General features: G+C 47.7%; 1 protein-coding gene across 1 annotated transcript in view; it reads right to left on the bottom strand.

The window, feature by feature from the left end:
* Positions 1–4,101: 4,101 nt before the first annotated feature.
* Positions 4,102–18,712, bottom strand: part of IGSF9B (immunoglobulin superfamily member 9B) — a 67,637-nt gene continuing 53,026 nt past the window's right edge. The window contains exons 16-20 of the mRNA XM_007948730.2: positions 17,953–18,114; positions 17,583–17,628; positions 15,029–16,678; positions 7,023–7,144; positions 4,102–4,310 (exon numbers count right to left, since the gene is read on the bottom strand). Coding sequence (XP_007946921.2) covers positions 4,102–4,310; positions 7,023–7,144; positions 15,029–16,678; positions 17,583–17,628; positions 17,953–18,114 — 2,189 coding nt within the window. The remainder of the gene's footprint in view (positions 4,311–7,022; positions 7,145–15,028; positions 16,679–17,582; positions 17,629–17,952; positions 18,115–18,712) is intronic.

Here is an 18,712-nt window from a genome sequence, read left to right as displayed (position 1 = left end):
TCTTCCATCCTATTGGGGCCTTCCTTGCTGTTTTGGAGAAGGTTCAGACAAAGCTGGGGCTTCCTTCCAAAGCAAAGAGTGATGGGGTATGTTTGGGAGCTGCCATCTTCCCACCCCACTTTGACCCTCTGTCTTCTTCCTACTATTCCGACAATTCCTGTGATGTCCAAAATTCCTTTACATGCAAACAAATAAAGCCCAAGATTAACCATTAGCTTTTCTTTTCCTATGTTTCTCTATGTATGTATAAAATGTTCTTTATGTACAATTCTTTCCCTAGCCCACCCCAACACTGCAAAAGCATTTTTCCAACAAAATTGGAAGAATTGGCTCTAGCCATACACATTTCATCCCTGGATTCAAATTCTAGGGTAATGGTAAACAAGCCACAAGGCTCTATGAAGTCTGTTTCTTCCCTGGAAAAGCTACTGTGTTTTCAACCTTATCAAAAGAAAATATCAAGAAATTTCTCCCTGCCCAATTTCTTCTGCATGAAAAGGGCATAAGAATGAATAACTGATATCAGTTCAACTCCAGGGGTTTTAGATCACAAATCAAAGACAAAGACAGAAAGCAAGAAAAATATTTGTAATTACCCACTCTAATCCACCCTGCTAAGCCTCCCTCTAAGAGAGCGATCATGGGATACAGTCCCTTCTCTAAGGAGGGCACAGTCCCTGTTAGCAGTTTGGGGTGAAGGCATCCTTCCTGCTGAGAAAGTGGGATCTCAAAAGCCCTCTCATTCCCCCAATCTCTTCAGGAAAGTACCAGGGAGGCAGGTTGATCAGCAGGCAGGGCTCCTCAGGCCAGGCTCAGGGCATCACATGGCCCATCCACACAGCTCCTTTCCAAAGAAAATCAACGCAATGCAGTGTGGTCAACGAGTTTAGAAACAGGTTGCCTCTTCTTCCTTATTGCTTGTTTTCTTTCCCCAAACGTGGCAATCTTGGATACCCCTTAGAGCTTTCAGCCTGAGGTCTTTCAGGGCCCCTTTTTACCTTTTTCCTGGCATATGGTCACATGACACTGAGATAGCCACAACTTCAAGTCCAGATACAGAAGGAATGGGCAGATAAAAATCTGAAGCACAAGGGTAGGTCTTCATTTGATTACCTCCACATCAAAGCTGCCAGACCAGAACAGGGGAGGTTGGGAAGATAAATTTGCTCTTCCATATCGTGGAGCATGGAAGTCCTAGGGAGTGTAATAGTGCTTGCTCCAACCATCCAGAGTGCAAAGGACGCCTGATCCCTAGAAATGAATATACGCTATTATGCACACACTCCCAACCTGCACCTGTGTACACATAGCATGGAGGGGTGTGTCTGTGACGTCTTTACCCCCATCACACTAAGAGGAGATCACATCCTGTCAGTTCCCATCATAGTCCTTAACAGACACACTAAAGCAGTTTGCAGGAGTGCAGGAAAGCCACTAGCCTTCAAGACACTGCCACAAGAAATAAGCCCTCTTAGGAGGAAAAATGAGGCCAAGAGAGTGAGAGAAAGACTATGTCCTCTCCCTAGCCTTCAGAACACCACAGTACAGCTGCCACCCAGTGGCCAGCAGAAAGCACAGCTCCCAGAGTTTGGTCTGATGTGCTGAGGTAAGGAGTCATGCCAAAGGAAAGAAAGGAGGGAGTCAGCACCTTTGTTAGCTTGGGCAGAACTCACTGGGGCTCCTAAGGAATACCGCCACAGTCGGAAGCACCTCACCCATAGCTCTAGAGGACCTCCTGAGGAAGCAAGCCTTCCATGTCATCTTTTCCTTTATGTCTATTCCCAGGCTTGGACTTCTAGGAAGGTTTGGCCTAATTCATCCTGCTGTCCAACAGCCTGACATTCCACATTCATATTGCATCCTAGAATCTGGGTAGACCATGCAGATTCCTCCCTGGTCAAGAAAGTACAAGCCATCAGAGTCCAGAAACATGTCACAAACTGGCCCAATATGAGATCCCACCTCCACGTTACTTCAGGTAGGCCTGGTCTCAATGGCCCTAGAAGAGAAGCTCAAGTGAACAACATGTGGTGACATAGTAGCAGAAGTAGTACTGCCTCTGGAAAAAGCTAACTTTTACTCTTCATAGTTGTGGACCCCTCAGGGGAGGATCACCATCCTGAAGGCCTAGTCCCAGAATGATGGGGCAATCCACAAGAGACAAGGGCCAGAACTCTGCCCCTTGTTACGTTTCCATTGCAATGTCTCCTTTAGAAATAAATTGTGGTTGTGTGGCCTGCTTTTGTTGAATTTCAGGGGTGGTGTTGGTCCCAGGTCTGTGGATAAGATAGGAAGCACCAGGAAAGGATCCACATTCAGGCTGAGACCTTCCTGATTAGGTGTGTGGGGTAGTCATTGGCTGCTGCAGCGAGACTAGGAGAGGCCTCTCAGTGCTTTCACTACTCATAAACTTGACTAATGTCTAAGCAGATAATGGAAAAAGGCAGATGCCCCAAACCCCTCCAAGACCACAGCACCAAGAGGAAATACTTCAAAGAACCAGATAGCCACCTTGATTCTAACTAGAAGTCCAGGTTCCTGCACAAGAAGAGGGGAAGAGATGGCAAATGCACCCTCCACCCACCCTTGGGCATTTGTTCTGCTCCTGGGCAGCACCTGTATCTTACTGGAAGAGATTCATCTTTAGTAGCTGTGAGATAGCTCCACAGAAGGTTCTAGAGCTAACAGTTTGAACTAGGACAGTATTTTGGCAGAGGAAGAATCATAGCCCTGGCCCCACCAGCCCTCATCTTCTACTTCATTCTCATGCTGTAGTCAATTCCACATAAATAGAACTGCTGAAAGAAGTAGAATCCAGTGCGCCCCCCAAAAAAAACTCAGAAATCTGAAGCACTGTGGCATCACTAATTCCGTCCTATTGGAGTTTGGGACCTGGGATGGAGGAAGGCCTCAGGGCAGAGAAGGATCACAGGCAGCTCAGAGAAGGGGGAGGATGTCTGCATAGTGGCAACTAACCAATTTGGGGAAGTGGCTCCCACACCACACACCACAAAAGGGAAAGAGGGTCCAATCAGCCACTTTGAAACAGACTCCAGAGGCAACCATGGCAGCTTGACACTCAGCACAGGTGGATCCAGCCCTGGCTGGACCAAAAGGACTGACAAGAGAGCTGAGTTTGTGTTACTGGGGGCCTGCCTCTTGGCTCCACTGTGAAGTACCTTCTACTTCTATAGTCTGAGCCAAACTAGAAGGAAGAACAGTGCTGGCCTGGTCACTTGCCAGGCCACCCTATCTGCACCAGAAACCAAGAAAAGAAGGCTTATATATAGTTCTGTGGTAACTCAATGCTGAGCTCCTAAGCTGGTAGCTGGTAAGTTATGGCAAGACCCCACGTCTGTCAAGATAGTAGGAAGTAGACAGATAAAGGTTAACTCAGCTGGTAATCATGACAAGACTTCAGCCTGCTGTGGATGGGAGAAAGTAGACAGACAAAGATTACCTCAGCAGAGAAGGTGTGAGTCCTGTTTCAGGAGAAACGACATCCAAAACAGGCAGCAAAGCAGCCTACCTGTGTGCTGTTAGCCTACTCACAAACCCAAGTATCTGCAATCTCATTCTCCTTCCTCCAGTAACCACAGAAATAAACAGCAATTTGCTTCAGTGTACATATACATAGAGAAATCCACAAACTATGGACATATGCATTTGTGTCTATATCTATATATATGTAGAGTTTGGAAGATGAGCTGGAAGCCCAGCCTTTATCCAGGATGTGATAAACTGAAACAGAGGCAAAGAGCAATAAAAGCCATTGCTTTTCTCTTCTTCACTGGCAAACATATCTGAAGAGAGGAAAAACCCAATCTAGTGAAGAGGGAAGATCTCCTCATGCCCAGTTCACTTCCCAATCATCATTTATGAATAAGGTCAGTTGGCCAAGATCTGGAGAAAAACACCACTTCAACAGGGCAGAGAGCAAACATATCAGAATCTGTGCTATCCTCAGAACTAAGGCCAGGGGAACCCCTCACTGTAGAGGAGAACATATCATCACACCCCATGTTCTCCTTCTTTTACCTCCCCTCTTCTTGCCCCTTCCACCCCACATTCTGCTCTGGGAACATGTAGGGTTGTGTTGAGTCACAGCAGAGTGGCATGGCCTGGGTCATCAGGGTCCATGCTGTTGAGAATTGCTGTCTGGTCTTCTGGAAGCTGGCGGTGGCATAGGTCTGAGAGACGGGCAAAGGGGTCAGGGCGAGAGTGTCTCTTCTTCTTCCGGAGGCAGACAGCTTCATCGGGCCACAGAACCTGAGAGTTTGGAAGTTGCTGAGCCTGGGAGGCAGAACCGTCTAGGGAGAAGGGAGGAAGTAGATTAGAAAAAAGGTGAGTAAAAGAAAGAACGCAGCCTCACACATATAACTTTTCCTCAACCAAGGTATACATTCTGAGTTTCTAATATTAAACAAAGGAATTATGTGTGTATGGGAGCAGAAAAACCACCTTCCTCACCACTAAGATAACAACAACTCTCAATTCTGCTCCCCTCATGCTAATAAGAATCCCAGAAAGCAGAGTGGATAGAATTTTCCTCTCTGTAGATTCATAGATCCAATCAATCCACTTGTACTTTTTGAGTGCTCCCTGGATGCCAGATATCATGTTAGGTCCTGGGGCTCAGGGTTTCTCAGAATGGGTAGAGACTCAATACATTTTTCACCTACTCCCTGCAAACAATGGACTGGCTGAAAATCTCTACACAAGAGTTTAATCATCTACAACATAGTTAGGCCTGGACTCCTCCTGGACTCCCAGAGCTACCGCACTATCTCATTTGTTCTTCTGGAGAAAAAATGGTGAATCTATTGCTTTCTAGACGATTGTATCTGAGGCAGGGAAGTGGGGGAAGAAACTACAAAGACTTAAACAGTACAGAAAGTTCTACAAAGAAAGATATAATAGGGTCATACGACAGCATATGACTGGGACACTGTGTTTTGTTATTTGAAGAGGTTAAGAGTTGAGTCTTAAATGATGAGAGGTAAGCAGACTTCCAAAGATCTGAGGGAAAATTAGACACAACAGAAAGAATGGCAAGTGTAAAGGCAATGAACTGAGAGCAAATGTTATGGAATGAAAAAAAAAAAAAAAAAAAGTCACTGCATTGGAGCAGGATGAGCAAGAAGAGAGGACAATGGGGCTGGAAAGATAGGCAGGGACATTGGAAAAACAGCAAGGGTAAGCTTTGAGATTTAAATCAGAAGTGTGTGTGTGTGTGTGTGTGTGTGTGCATATATGTTCATGTGTGTATACATGCCAATGACTGGGGGAGAGAAGATCTGATTTATGTTTTTTTCAAAGATCACTCTGGTTGCTGTGTGTATTATAGAAGGGAAGGGATATGGGTACAAGTAAGAAGACTAGTTAGGAGCCTACTGAATAGTCAAGACAGAAGACAAGAGTGACACAGAATTGGTGTTTTAGTAGTGGAGACAGTAGAAGAAGGTCAGATTCAGGATATGTTTTAAAGGTTGAACCAAATGGATGTGAGCTGTGAGGGCAGGAGAAGAATAGAAGATAAAATGGCCTGAGCAGCTGGATAGATTGCAATACTCTATTAAACTAGCAAAGTAACATATGGGTTGCCATGAGTCAAAATCAACTGGAAGGTAAGGAGTTTGGTTTGGGTATATACAGTAGATGCTAAAGATATGCAAAGAAAACAGTAAAACAGTCTTCTTGACAGTTTGTCACACATTCCTAGATCTACTAACAAAAAGAGAGTAATCTTATTTGATAAGTATTAAGGAGTTTTCTAAAGTCTAAACAAGATGAAAATTAATTATTTTAGAAGCTCCAATCACTGCAGAATAAATATTGGATATATTTAAATAGAGGTGCCCTTCCCATACCATAAGGAGATTTTACTCTGTCTCACTGAGAAAACTCTGGTTAACCTGCAGAGGCTGTGCCCATGCCACAATCTACACTAAAGCATGGAGTACCAAACCAAAAGCCAAACCATAGCGTCGCTATGAGTTGGAGCTGACTTGACAGCACCTAACAACAGCAACACAGGGTTATTTCCAAGGCATATTGCAGAATGGAAAAATTTACGATACTATTTATATTTGTAAAAAACATATGTGGTAGTTAAATTTGTGTGTCAACTTGGCTGGGCCTGGTTGAGTGGCTGGGGAGCTGGATGTAGTATTCCCCATGATGAAACTGGTAATCAACTTCATGGTGGAATCTACTGTGAGCAGCTGAGTAGCTGCCTTAGGGATGTGGTCTGCTTCCTATTTATAAAGAGAAGCCTTGGGGAACAGCCTCTAGCTTATGGCATGCTTGAATCCTGCATGTAGCCATGTCATTGTTCAGCAGCCTGCCATGCTCTGCCAACCTTGGGACTTTCAATGGACTTTAATCAATGGCCTGCCATGTGATTTGGTAACATCAGGACAGTGCCTTTTTACTTGCCAACCTTGGGCTTGTCAGCCTCAGCAGCCAGCAGCTGTCTGAGTGAAAAAAAGCCTCCAGCTTCAGTGGGCCAGGAGCAGGAGGCAGAGCTGAAGTCCAAGGTTGAGGGGCTTTCACCCAGCCCCTAGAGCCTGGCACTCTCGGACTTAAAGCCTCCAAACTATAAGAGAATAAACTCCTATTTTTCCAAGCCATTCCATTTGTGGTATTTCCTGTTAGAGCAGCACAGAGGTAACCAAAACAATATATTAAAACAATACATATTCTAAAGATATATGTGCAAAAAAGGTTCTAAAATCATACACACAAATTGATTGTAATGTTCCCCTACGTGGGATGAAACAACTGAAAGATCAATCAGAGATTTTTCTAATTTTTTACAAGAGAATTATATTTGTGTATTACTTGAGAATTATTTGTGTATTACTTGAGAATTAGTGTTTAAAAAAAGATACAAAGACCAAAAGAAAGTGGTGGATTCAATTCTAGAGAAAATTCAAGGTTGGGATCTTGAATCACACAATTCTTATAATTATGGCAATAGATGGTGGAAACAGAGGAGCAGGACTCTTGCTACCATTTACCGGATCGTTTCTTTGACTTTGAAGAGCCCTTGGATGACTTTTTGGGCTTCTTTATCCGTTGGTATTTCAGCGCCTCCAGCCTCTCAGGTGCAGCAGCATTCCTGGATGCAGGTGGATGTGTTCTGGAAGGGACAATTAGAGAGGCACCGGTCAGTCCCAGAGAGGGAGTTTCTGAAAAGGGGTTGGATGAAAACCAAGTAGTCGACCAGTGGAGAGAAGAATTCAGTTCTAGGAGTCCAAGATGTCCTTGTTATTTCCTTGACACCTGCCTTCCTACTGCTCCTGGAAGTAAGAAAACACAGTCGAAAGCTCCAGCAGGAGGCCTACCTCAAATGGAAACCAATCAGTAGAGCAATCGGAAGACCCTAGGAAAGGAAGAGAGAGACTTTAATAGTAAGCCCCATTACATATAACTCAAGTTGGAATGAGTAAGGGTCAGACAGGGTGGCAGCCTGAAGTTCCTAGGAATTATGACAATCAAGACCTTTAAATGAAAAGTAAAAGCATATATTAAAACAGGAGGCAAGCAACTCAATTAACTTTCCTATAGAACTGTCCTCATCCTCCAGGAAAGGAAAGGCCAGGGCTAAGCAATAAACTTAATACTCAATGAGTTGGAGGATAAACAAAACCCAACTTTCCTGGGCTGTTGCTTTTTCATCCACAAGATTCAGGCAAAGCCCCAAGCTGCTAATAGTAGCAAATACTTGTCATATGGCAACATTCTCAGCAGGATGTCTCCTGACTCTCTGCAGCCTAGGCTCAGAGCTTCTCAGTCATATAAAAGAAGCTGGAATTAGAGAACGTTAGTGTGCAACTCTGGCAGCCTTGCAAAGCCCCTGCCATCTGAAACAAGTACCCAGTGGATTCTTATATTTTAAAATTAAACAGATTACTGGGAAAGGAGACCCGTGTATATAGGTCTCTTTTTCTCCATCCCAATTGTGGAACAGATTTTGCTATTTGTCTGATGAATTGACTGTACAGTTAGAACAAAGTAGACAATGTAGCTATAGCCTGTGCACCCCAGGTGACAAAGACTACCAAGGAGAGATGGGAGGAAGGGCTGGCTGTGACAATCAGTGTCTACTGGGAGAAATTTTCAAGAGTCACAAAGAAGAAAATATAGAACATATACAATGCCATTTGTTCTAAAGGAAGCCAATCTTGGAGCCTGAAGAATAAGGGGAGAGAAAGAGATAGGTAACACTTTCTTATCCAATTGCACTAACTTTAACACATGAGCAGGAGAGGGACGTTCTGGGACTATAACTGTTGCTGTTGTTGTTATGTGCCATTGAGCCGAACCCAACTCATAGTGACCCATCTTTGGATTTCCGAGGCAGTATCACTACAGCAGTTGATTGCCCAACCTTACTTCCAAGGAGTGGCTGGTGGGTTTGAACCGCCAGCCCTCTGGTTAGCAGTCAAGTGCCGTAGGCATTACGCTACCAGAGCTCCTGGAACTCCTGCAGACTATAATGGACTGAGGCAAATCACACTCTCCCTTTCCTCAACCCCACAACCCCCTCCCCCACCTCTAGCAGAATCAGTTTTTGGTAAATCCTGGTTAGAAGGAGTAGGAAAGCCAGCCTTGTAAGGAGATAAGCAATCCCCAGAAGGTTGGCAAACCATCCAAAGTGAAAAATGATGGAGAGGTGGGAAGACTGCAGCCCCGCCTCTCCAACATTGGATATCCTCACAGGGAGGAAGGAAGAGAAAATTTACAGACTAATGACAGATAAGCCTCTTGTCCTTGGGGTTTCCTGTATTGCTTGGTGATGAAGTGACCTCTGTCTTCTTGATGGATGTCATTGCTCCGTATTCCTTTAGTAGATGGAGTATCAAGAAGCTCCTTCAAAGTTCAGGTCAAAGACAACTCCTTGATTACCCATAGCCCTCCAGCAGCACCGAACCAAGAAACATAAACAGGAACATATACATGTACACACAAACATACACAGTCTCAGAGAATTAGTTCACTCACCCATTAGAAGGAAGGTTTGCCCCCCCAAGATCCCATATGCCCATGCCTCATTCCTTCCTCCTTCACAAACCTCATAATCTACACAAAGAGATCCCATAGAGCAGCAGCAGCAGCAACTGAAAGGGAATTTGGAAGGAAAGCAAATGGTGGAAATGCCTAGAACTTGAGGAATCATAACTTTTGCCAATGCTGAGAGAATTTCCTCACCTCCAGGGATTTCTTCAACCTCTCTCTACTCATCTTCAAGCTTCCTAAGAGAATCAGAGACATGAACCCACCTGTTTAGTTTATCTGTCTCCTGGTCCTGGCCAGCCTTTCCAGAAAGACCATACAATATGACTGATGCATGGTCTTTGAGGCACATGGCAAGCAAGTGAACCCTGGGAACAGTGTGCTCCAACATAATTCATGGTAACCCACCAGAGCATGATAGAAACTGGTACAGAGTGCTCCTGAAAATTCCTAGGGATTCTCCACATCAGGTGAAACTTCCAGAGATGATATTATTGGTACAGTCAACATATTAGCATTATCATTGTTACTGTATAGCATTTATTTACCACTTACCATGCCAGGCATTGTTCTACATACTTTGCATCAATTTTCTTTAATCTTTATAACAATCCTAAGAGGTAAGTACTGATTACATTTTTTTCAGATGGACAAACTGAAGCTCTCAGAAATTAAATACCCTCTCCAAAAATCCAGTTATTATGTCATTTATAATTTAGAATTATGCTAAACTGCTTCATAAATAGGTATAGAAGCAACACAGAAGAAAAACGCTGCTTCCACAATGCACCTGAGAAATAAATCTGCCCTGCAACATACTAGCTGCTGTCATCCCTGGCAATTTCTGGTTTTGTGGCAGAATCAGTAGGATAGAACAGAGATGGAGAAAGCAGATTCAAGTTATGTCTTCAGGCAAAAATTCTCCCAAATAATCCACTGATGAAGATAAGAACGTCCCCCTATAAAACAGCCAAGCTGCAGCCACTCCAGGACACCTGCTTGCCACCTGTCTCTGCTCCTGGCTCAGTGCTCAAACACAGAAACACACCAGAAGGAGGCTCTTGGAAGCACTGAGGCCCTCTCTCCCTATGCAGGAAAAAGATGTGAGTGGGGGGGGGGCAGATATTTTATTTTTGGAAAATTATACAGGGGGACAAAAAAAAAAAAAAAAACATGAAATGTGTCCCACCAGACTACCTGTAATATTTGAAGTGCTTTGGAGTGAATTAGCCTCCCTTTTCTAAAGTGGAGTCATGCCCTCCTGCCCATGTAAGTCCCATCTGGGGCCTTTTCAGGTAATGAAGGATTTGGTGTTGGTGTCCTTTGGATCAGAGAAAGCATGGAAAGCACCTCCATCATCTCCCTGGAATGAGGAGGTTGTCAAGCAAACTTGAAGCTGAATCTAAGCCTAAGCACTACAGAAGCTGAAGTGACAGGACTCTCTCTAAGCAGCCTAAATTCTTCTAAAGCATACAGTAATTCTCGTCTTCTTCCTCAAAGCCTAGAGAATTTGCTGAGTCTTCCATACAGTGTCTCATACAAACAGCAGATCTCTGACACAGCAACATCCCTTGCAGTTCAGACTAATGTGCAATTGCTTGAAGTTTAACATTCCTACTTTTTTCTCTTTTCATAAAATCCATACAAACCCAAATCATGAAAATTTAACCCAAGAAGTTAGAATTGCTTACTCCAATTCTCAGCAGGGCAGCTGAGAAAAGAAGCTGTGCTGTTATGTGTCGTCGAGTCAGACCCGACTCATAGCAACCCCTCCTTGGGTTTCTGAGGCAGTATCACTATGGAAGTAGATTGCCCAATCTTCCTTCCAAGGAGTGGCTGGTGGGTTTGAACTCCCAGCTTACTGGTTAGCAGTCAAGTGCTTTAGGCACTATGCTACCAGAGCTCCTTGAGAAAAGAAGCAGCCAGGTTCAAACTGTAGGCAAACCACCAGGACATGTAAGTTAGATTCTACCCAGACCGTCTCTTCCCTTAATGCCCTAAAAGATGACCACAATGACACACTTTCTAGTTTCCCATAGTCAATAGGCAGAAGCACTGGTTTTAAGAGTGTTTTCCTCCTCTCCTTAGTTCCCTGAAAGCAAACACTGCTTGCCTGATTATGCACTGTAGGTCAGGGGCAGAGGAACATCATTCATACACAAGGTAGAGACAAAATGGAAACTCAGGAGTCTGGAGGTTAGCACCTACCCAGCTTTAACTACAAGAGAGTGCCTTTCTAGTGGGGTCAGAGCATATTTCCAAATGGGAGTTCCTTCTTGGAGTTTACCAAGTTGAAGGGGCCACATGCATATGCCAAACCCACCTGCATTACCAAGGTCGCAGATTTGAAGATGTGAATGTAGGGTGCTACTAACATCAGGCAGGGAACTGAAAGGACAGCTCTGCCTCCCAGCAGGTTACGACAATAACTAGTCCACACAACACAACTCCCCATTCTGAAATGGGGGTTGGGAAGATAAAAAAAGGGGGGAGAGATAAAAGAAGAGGAACAAGGGAAACAGCTATAGGAGAAGGAAAAGGAAAGAAATGGAAGGAGAAAGGAACAGAGAGAATGCACGTAGACAAGAGGCGCCACAGCCTCTCCAAGCAAGACCAAGTGGAGACATGCAAAGGCGCAGCATGAAGACAGCTTCTACAGAGGGCCTCACAGTTCCCAATGGCCCCACAGCTGGCACACCTTGGGGTCGTTCCACAAGCAAGTCAGTGGGCAGGTATCCCTGCCACCCAGCACCATGAGGGTCAACCTTCTGCAAGTCTGGGGCTGCTGGTGGGCCAGGAAGCAACAATGGCTCCACATCTCTGTCCCTGGTTTCTGGGTTTACCACAGCAATGTTACGGGAGCTCAGTGCCCTTAGATCAGGCACAGTGGGGACAGTGAGGAAAGACAGGGGGTGGAAGCAGCAAATGAGAATGGAATCCAGGTACTTCCCTGGAGCTAGGGTGAGAGAGCTGATACCAGCCCCATCACACCAAGGTAAACAGAGGAGTTGTCACTAGAAAAAAGAAGGCAGGTTAGGATAGAGGGAGATGCTCTGGATCCCTCCATCCTGGAAGGCCCTCAACAGGTGAGCAGGCAACATTTCCTGTTCCCTCCATACCACCTCCAGAGCCAATGTTGCATTGTGCTCCCAGCTATCCTCATACCCAACTCCACACCTCATGGCTGCTAACTATGATTTAGCCAAGATCGTAAGAAATAGCAAGGCAGTGCTCTTTGTGGGAGACAATTCTTACTGAGTCCCATGTTATAATCATCTTCCCTTGATATCTCTAAGTGGAAAGAAACATAGATACTTCTCACCTAGGGAGGCCAGACATAACCAAGATGGAGGCTCTCATTCCTACCGTGTGCCTGGAACCCACATTACATATCCCCGAAGCATGGGCAATGGAGTCTGTGGCAGAGGAAGCCTCTTTCTGAGACATCTTGAGTGCCACAGAGTGAGCCTTTTTAAGAGACTGACCTTCCTCTAAATGCCCAGGTTCCTCTAACCAACATCACAGATAGAGCAGGAAAGATGCCAGTGTGGCATCACCTGCAATTTCTACCTCTTGCCTTCTGCCTGGGGGACCCTCTGTCCTCCCCTGCTAGAGTGCCCCCCTACCAAGATCCTTCCCTAGAGTTCAGGCCCAAGCCAGTTGAGGTAGCTAGTAGAGGGGTCTAAAAGCAACATGAAACTAAGGGCAAGGTCAATCCCCTAGTCCTGTAGCCATCAGGAGCAGGCTACAGAATGTGAGGAGTATGGCCGAGCAGGGACATGTCCCTGCCCTTGGCCTGGCAGCACCAGGGGGTACGAGGTCCTGAGGAAGACTGGCCTCCTCACCGACCTGCTGCTGAAGAAGGAGCTTGGCCACAGCCCAGCCTTGGGCACTTTTGGGAACTGAAAAGTATTCAGAACCCAAGAAGACAGTGGGGGCTAGAGCCCTGAAGGTGACTCAAGTCTTCAGGAGATAGAAGGTGCACTACGGCTGTGGCTGCTGGGAAACAGGATGGAAGGGGTGTCCAGACTCCAAGGACACAGAGATGCAGAGCACACCTTGGTGTTCCAGCCCTCTGGTGCATGCAGCCCTTGGGCTTCTGTAAGAAGCTCCAGTGGGTGGCAGCAGGGAAGCAAGTGAGTGAGGAAAACTGCAGGGGCTCTGGGGTGGGGATCCCAAGCTGCAGCCAGGCAGTGACGAAGCGCGGCCCAGGGCTGTGGAAGCAGTACTCTGTGAGGAACCTAGAAGCCTTGGATACTTGGGCAGCAGAGTCTGCCGCCCCTACAGGGGGAGTGAAAGGGGAAATGGTGTGTCTGTCCCTTCATTCCCCTTTAAAGGAAGCAATGGCCCTGGCAAAGCCCCATCCATCTGTCCACCCGCCCCCAGCCCTGCCCCAGCCGCGGAGGGAGCTCCCTTACCTATTGAGCTGAGGAGAGGCTTGTCTCGACAACACTGCCCAGATAGCTGAGATCAATCAGAAACAAAGCAGTTATCAACACCAGCCTGGGGAACCACCCCGCACACCCAGAGGGAAGGAGGGAAGGAGGCAGGGAGCAGAGAACCGACAGGCAGCCGAGAATGGGTTGAGGGGAGGAGAGGAGACAGAGAAGCAACAGACCACGACGACGATGGAACAAAGCAGATGAGCGCGCAGCACAAAGCACAGACAACAGGGCTGGGCTGCAGCGCACCATCTCTTGCTCAACAGGCACTCACTGGGTGCGCAGCTCCAACCCATACATGACCATCCTCAACAGAGTGGTCCACTCCCTTTGCCCACTCCCTGTTCCTCCCACAGGCCGCAGGGGTGCTGAGGGTGGGAGGTGAGGCTTGCACTCCCAGGTACCAGAGGGCAGAGTGGAGTGAGGGTCCCTGCATGGGGACAAGGAAGAGTGCTGGGAGCCCTCCTCCTGAACCTCCTCCACCCTTCCTACCACCACCCAGCCTCCTCTGGGCCTCTCTGCTCCCCTCCATAGGCGGCTACACCAAGAAGAGACCAAGGATCGAACCAGAGAGAGAAATAGAGAGGGAGGTAGCAACTGAGGGGATATCAGGAGATGCTGCAGGCTACTCTGAGCAGGTCAGGTCACCCCAAAGAAGGGGAGAAAAAAGAGGAAGACAGAGAGACTGAGACTCGAGAAGGAAGGAAGGGCGAGGAGGAGGAGGAGAAGAGGGTGGGAAGAAGGACAAGAAAAAAGAGGCACAAACAGTGGTCCAGGCAGACTCTGGTACCTGGAATACCAGCTGCTACAGTTTAGAGGGTGCTCTTTCAGTCGGGCTGCTTGCGGGAGCTGGTTTGTCTGTCTGTCTGTCTGCAGCTTCCTGCGAGGCACACAGGTGGGGTGGGGTGTGTGGCTCCAGGAAAAACGTTCACCAAGCCTGAGAGATGTCTCCCCACCTTCAGGATGCCCCCTTTAGGAGAAGCTGCAGGGAGGGGACTGGAGGCTGGCACTCACTAGTTGCTGCTAAGGGTCAGGACTTTGGGATGAGGAGGCCCCTGGCCTGGTGTTCCAGGGAGGTCACACTGCTGGGTCCTGCTTATCAAAGAGGAAGGGCCAGAGAAGGAAAGGAAGCTGGACACAGACCTCTGGGCAACCCCCTAGAATGGCCCCCCAATGCCAGGATCACAGGGTAATGGTGGGCACTCAACTTGAAGAGAAACCAAATGAAAGACCATTCAGAGAGGCCATCTGCTCTAATGTACCATGCCACTCCCCTTCCCCATTTGTGCCCATTCTCCCAGTTACTCTGGGACCTCCTAAAAGCTCTGTACTGGGTGGAGAAGATCCCTCATGCTCCTGGCAGGGTACCTGGGCAGGTAAGCCCCACCCCCACCGAGTGACCACACCCTGCCAATGCCAACCAAAACTCTTCTCCCAGGGGGATGTTGCAGCATGTCCAAATAAGCCCTGTCATTTGGGTTGATGAAAAGGGTGGAGGGCAGGGCAGGGAATGGGGGGAAGGAAGTCAACCAGAAAAATGACAGGAGAAAGCAGCTCATACTCACCCTGAAGTAGGTAATGTTGGTGGTGGGGGCTCTGGTCTGAGCAGCTCCTCCCCCATTCTTCGAGGGGAATGTGTCTGTCCAAACACATCCAAGCTGTCCCCAGGCCCTGCAGGGCCCAGTGGTGGGGAGGGGTAGCCTGTGGCCAGCGTAGTAAAGCCCATGGCAGGACGATAGCTGGGGCTGCCGCTGCGGCTGCTCTGAGATGGGGAGCCCGTAGAAGGTGTGGACTTGCGGGAGAAGCTGACGGAGGCAGGTGGCTGCAGACTGATCTCGGACATCTCTGCCTGCTGCAGGAGACCTGGGCGTGGCCGGGCTCTGGCAGCCAGCTCAGGAGAGCCCGTGCGGGAGCTCAGAGGACTTTGGGTCAGAGGTGAGAGCCTCGAGGGCTGTAGCACCACTTGATGTAAACTGGGCTCAGCTCGCCGGGCTTGCCGGGGGCTGGGCCGGGACCGGGGCTGGGGCTCATACCACCGGGTGTCCAGGCCAAAGGTGCTGGGGCCGGCCCGCCCTCCCGGCTCAGCTGGCTCAGGGTAAGGCAACACCGGTATGCCCATGCCTTGGCTGGTGTGTCTAAGCTGCCCTTGGCTCACCAGAGGTTGCATAGGCTTGTCCTGCCACTTGGCGGTGGTGGGTGCTGGGGCCAGGCCCCTGCCTGGAGACTTGCCTGCCCAACTCTTTGGTGCCTCCAGAGACAGGATGCCTGGGTAGGCTGCGGGCACCTGAAGGGAGGCAGGGGGCAGTCCTCGGGGGAGACAGGCCTGGGACTGCAGACTCTCAGCTATATCACAAGGGTGCAGCTGGTGAGGAAACATCATGCCTGGGGCCTCCAGCCCACCAAAAGGGAACTCTGGTCGGCCCCAGGGCTCAGGGGAGCGCCCACCTGTTGGTGTCTGAGTCAAGGGCAAGGTGCTGTTGGATGCATTCTCTCCATTTTCCTCAGGGATGGTGGGATGGCCAAAAGGACCCTCAGTATGCAGGGGTGGGGAAGACATGACTGAGCTCAAAGGGCTGCCCACTTCTGGCATGTAGAAGGGAGGCGGCTCCACCTCCCCAGGGCTGCTGCTGCTGAGGTACCCGTAATACTGGCCATGATGGAAGGGCCGGGGCACTGGTGGCCGGGCTTGGCCTGTGGCCTGGAGATGCCCTTCCAGGCCACTGGGGCCCTCCAGTCCCCGGGGCTGGAACCGAGGGCTGTATGCTGGTGGTGGCAGGTAGGACTCCTGGCTGGATGACATTGGAGTCAACTGGGACTTGAGGGCAGCCACAGAAGTGGGCACCAGTGGGTCATCATTTTCCTCATCGGACTGGCGGAACTCGGGATACATGTCAGTCTCTTCAGCAAAGGGGAAGCCCTCGATACGCCTGCTCTTCAGTGAAGGCTCCATTTCCGCGGGGCCCATCACAAAGCGTCCATCAGGGCCCCGGCTGATGAGCTCAATGGGTGTGGTGGCCTCAGCCTCCGCTTCAGCCTTGGCCACACTGTACTTTTTGCTGCTGATGGCCCTCTTGGTCTTCTTATACAGTGACAGCTCCTTCTCCCGTGTGGGGCTCAGCATCCTTTTGGCTGCTGGCTGTCCCTGGTCATCTGAGGACTCTGATGGGGCCCGGAGTGTACGGATGCTTTCAGGGCTCACTTTGCCCGAGGACAGGCTAGAGAGAGCAGAGAACAAGCAGGAGCTAAAGCATAAAAGGAAAAGCCTACCCTTCTTTCTTGTTCTCTTAGGAACAATAATAGCACAAGACTAAGGGAAAGAGCACAGTAAGACTGTATGCTTTGGTGTGGTTACTTCAGACCATTCCCAACAGTTTAAGTGTGCATCAACCCATTCTTTGGATGAATGCCCACATCTCCACTCTGGCTGGTCCTTGTTACCAGCACACCTGGTCTAGTCACATTTCCAATTTTATCCCCAGGGAAGTTGGTGAGAGCTCAAGAAATGCAAGCTTATTTTATCATTAACTTAAGCAAAACATATTAAGAAGGTGTATATCTGTGGCTCACAAAATAAAGACTATCACTGCATGCCTATAAAAAATCATCCATATGAGACCAGTCAACAATAGTTTTTTAAAACAAAGATGAGAAGGCAAGAAGGCAGAAAAGCTACATGGAAAATGAAGCCACCAGAACAGAAATAATAAGGATGCTCATACATTGTGAAGAAGGTAACCAATGTCACTGAAAAATTTGTGTACAAATTGTTGAATGGGAACCTAAGTTATTGTGTAAATCTTCACCAAAAACACAATAAAACATTATTTTAAAAAAAGAAAAAAAAACACGGAGAGAGAGAGAAGGAAAATCTATTCAGATGAAAAAAATTACAGAAATACATCCCAAAGCTAAAGAGATGGTTTTTATATTATCCACTAATTTGGATTATCCACACTACTGCACCCTTCCATTTGTGTGGACTATGTACTAATAACAGGCAGATCAATTAGCAGTATCCAGCTTAGAAACTAATTATGGTGAGCTTGAGCAAGGCCTTCTACCTCTACCTGCAGACCCAAATAGCCACTTCACATTTATCTCAGGTCCAAAGATACTTACGGGGACTCCAGACTCTTTCTGCAATGAGTTATGGAGAGTGGGGGATCTGGAAAGGAAAGGAAAGAGAAAGGTACAAAGCCTGAAATGCCATAAACTCCACACCTGTAGCCCAAGACATCATCAACCTGAAGCAACACAAAAAAGGATGAGCTCTCCCTTATCTGAGGTGTCTTTGGGTCCATTGCCACATCCTGCCTTCATCCAGACTCACCCCTGCCTCCCACCTGACTTTTCCAAATCAAGTCTAACCATAAGATCCCAGCTTCCACATTTTGAAAGGGTACACAGTAAAAATGAAATGGTCCATCTCTCCTGGTGGGGAGTATTTAAAACCTCGGCAGACATCGCAGGGGGTAGGGTGGAAACCCACCTTTTTTACGCTTGAGCTTACGCTTGCGCTGTTTGTTGACAAAGCAGGCAGCCAGGGTGCTGAACAGGATGGCTGCTGCCAGGAAGCAGATGGTGGCCACAATTCCAGCTAGCACGGGCCGAGCCAGCCCATCCTCAGTCAGATCCGGCTGTGGGAAGATGTCTGCAGGGAAAGGTGGCACACTCTAAATGCCACCCAAACACCTGTGACACGTCATCTTCAGAGATGCTACCCACTTCTGAGAACAGACCATGTCAAGGATCCACCCAAACTAACACAGAACAGATCTGTATGGCAGATAGAGGTGTATACAGAAGCCAAGTAATTTCTGCATAGCTTGATAAAGGATAATAACATATATGTCATATCCTTATGGGAATAATAATTTTAATAGTAATCTGTACTTGTCTGGGAGCTCTGATGGTATAGTGCCTAAGGTATTTGACCTCTAACCAGAAGGCTGGTGGTTCAAACCCACCAGCCACTCCTCGGAAGGAAGACTGGGCAATCTACTTCCATAGAGGTACTGCTTCAGAAGCCCAAGGAGGGGTCACTATGTCAGGATCGACTTGATGGCAGTAAGTTGTATACTTGTCTAGTGCCTTATGTTATCTGGTATTCTCACATTAACCCCGAGAGGTTGACAGAGGAGGTGGTATTCTACTCATTCTCTTAATCATCAGTAAAACTGTGATTTACTGATTTTGAGTAAACTAGAACCCAGATGGTCTGACTTCTAGTCCAGTATCTTCTCCCTAAC

The sequence above is a fragment of the Orycteropus afer genome, unplaced genomic scaffold, assembly GCF_000298275.1.
Source record: "Orycteropus afer afer isolate SDZICR_OR568_19922 unplaced genomic scaffold, OryAfe1.0 scaffold00221, whole genome shotgun sequence".
Lineage (NCBI taxonomy): Eukaryota > Metazoa > Chordata > Mammalia > Tubulidentata > Orycteropodidae > Orycteropus > Orycteropus afer.
This window is presented reverse-complemented; position numbering and strand designations above follow the sequence as displayed.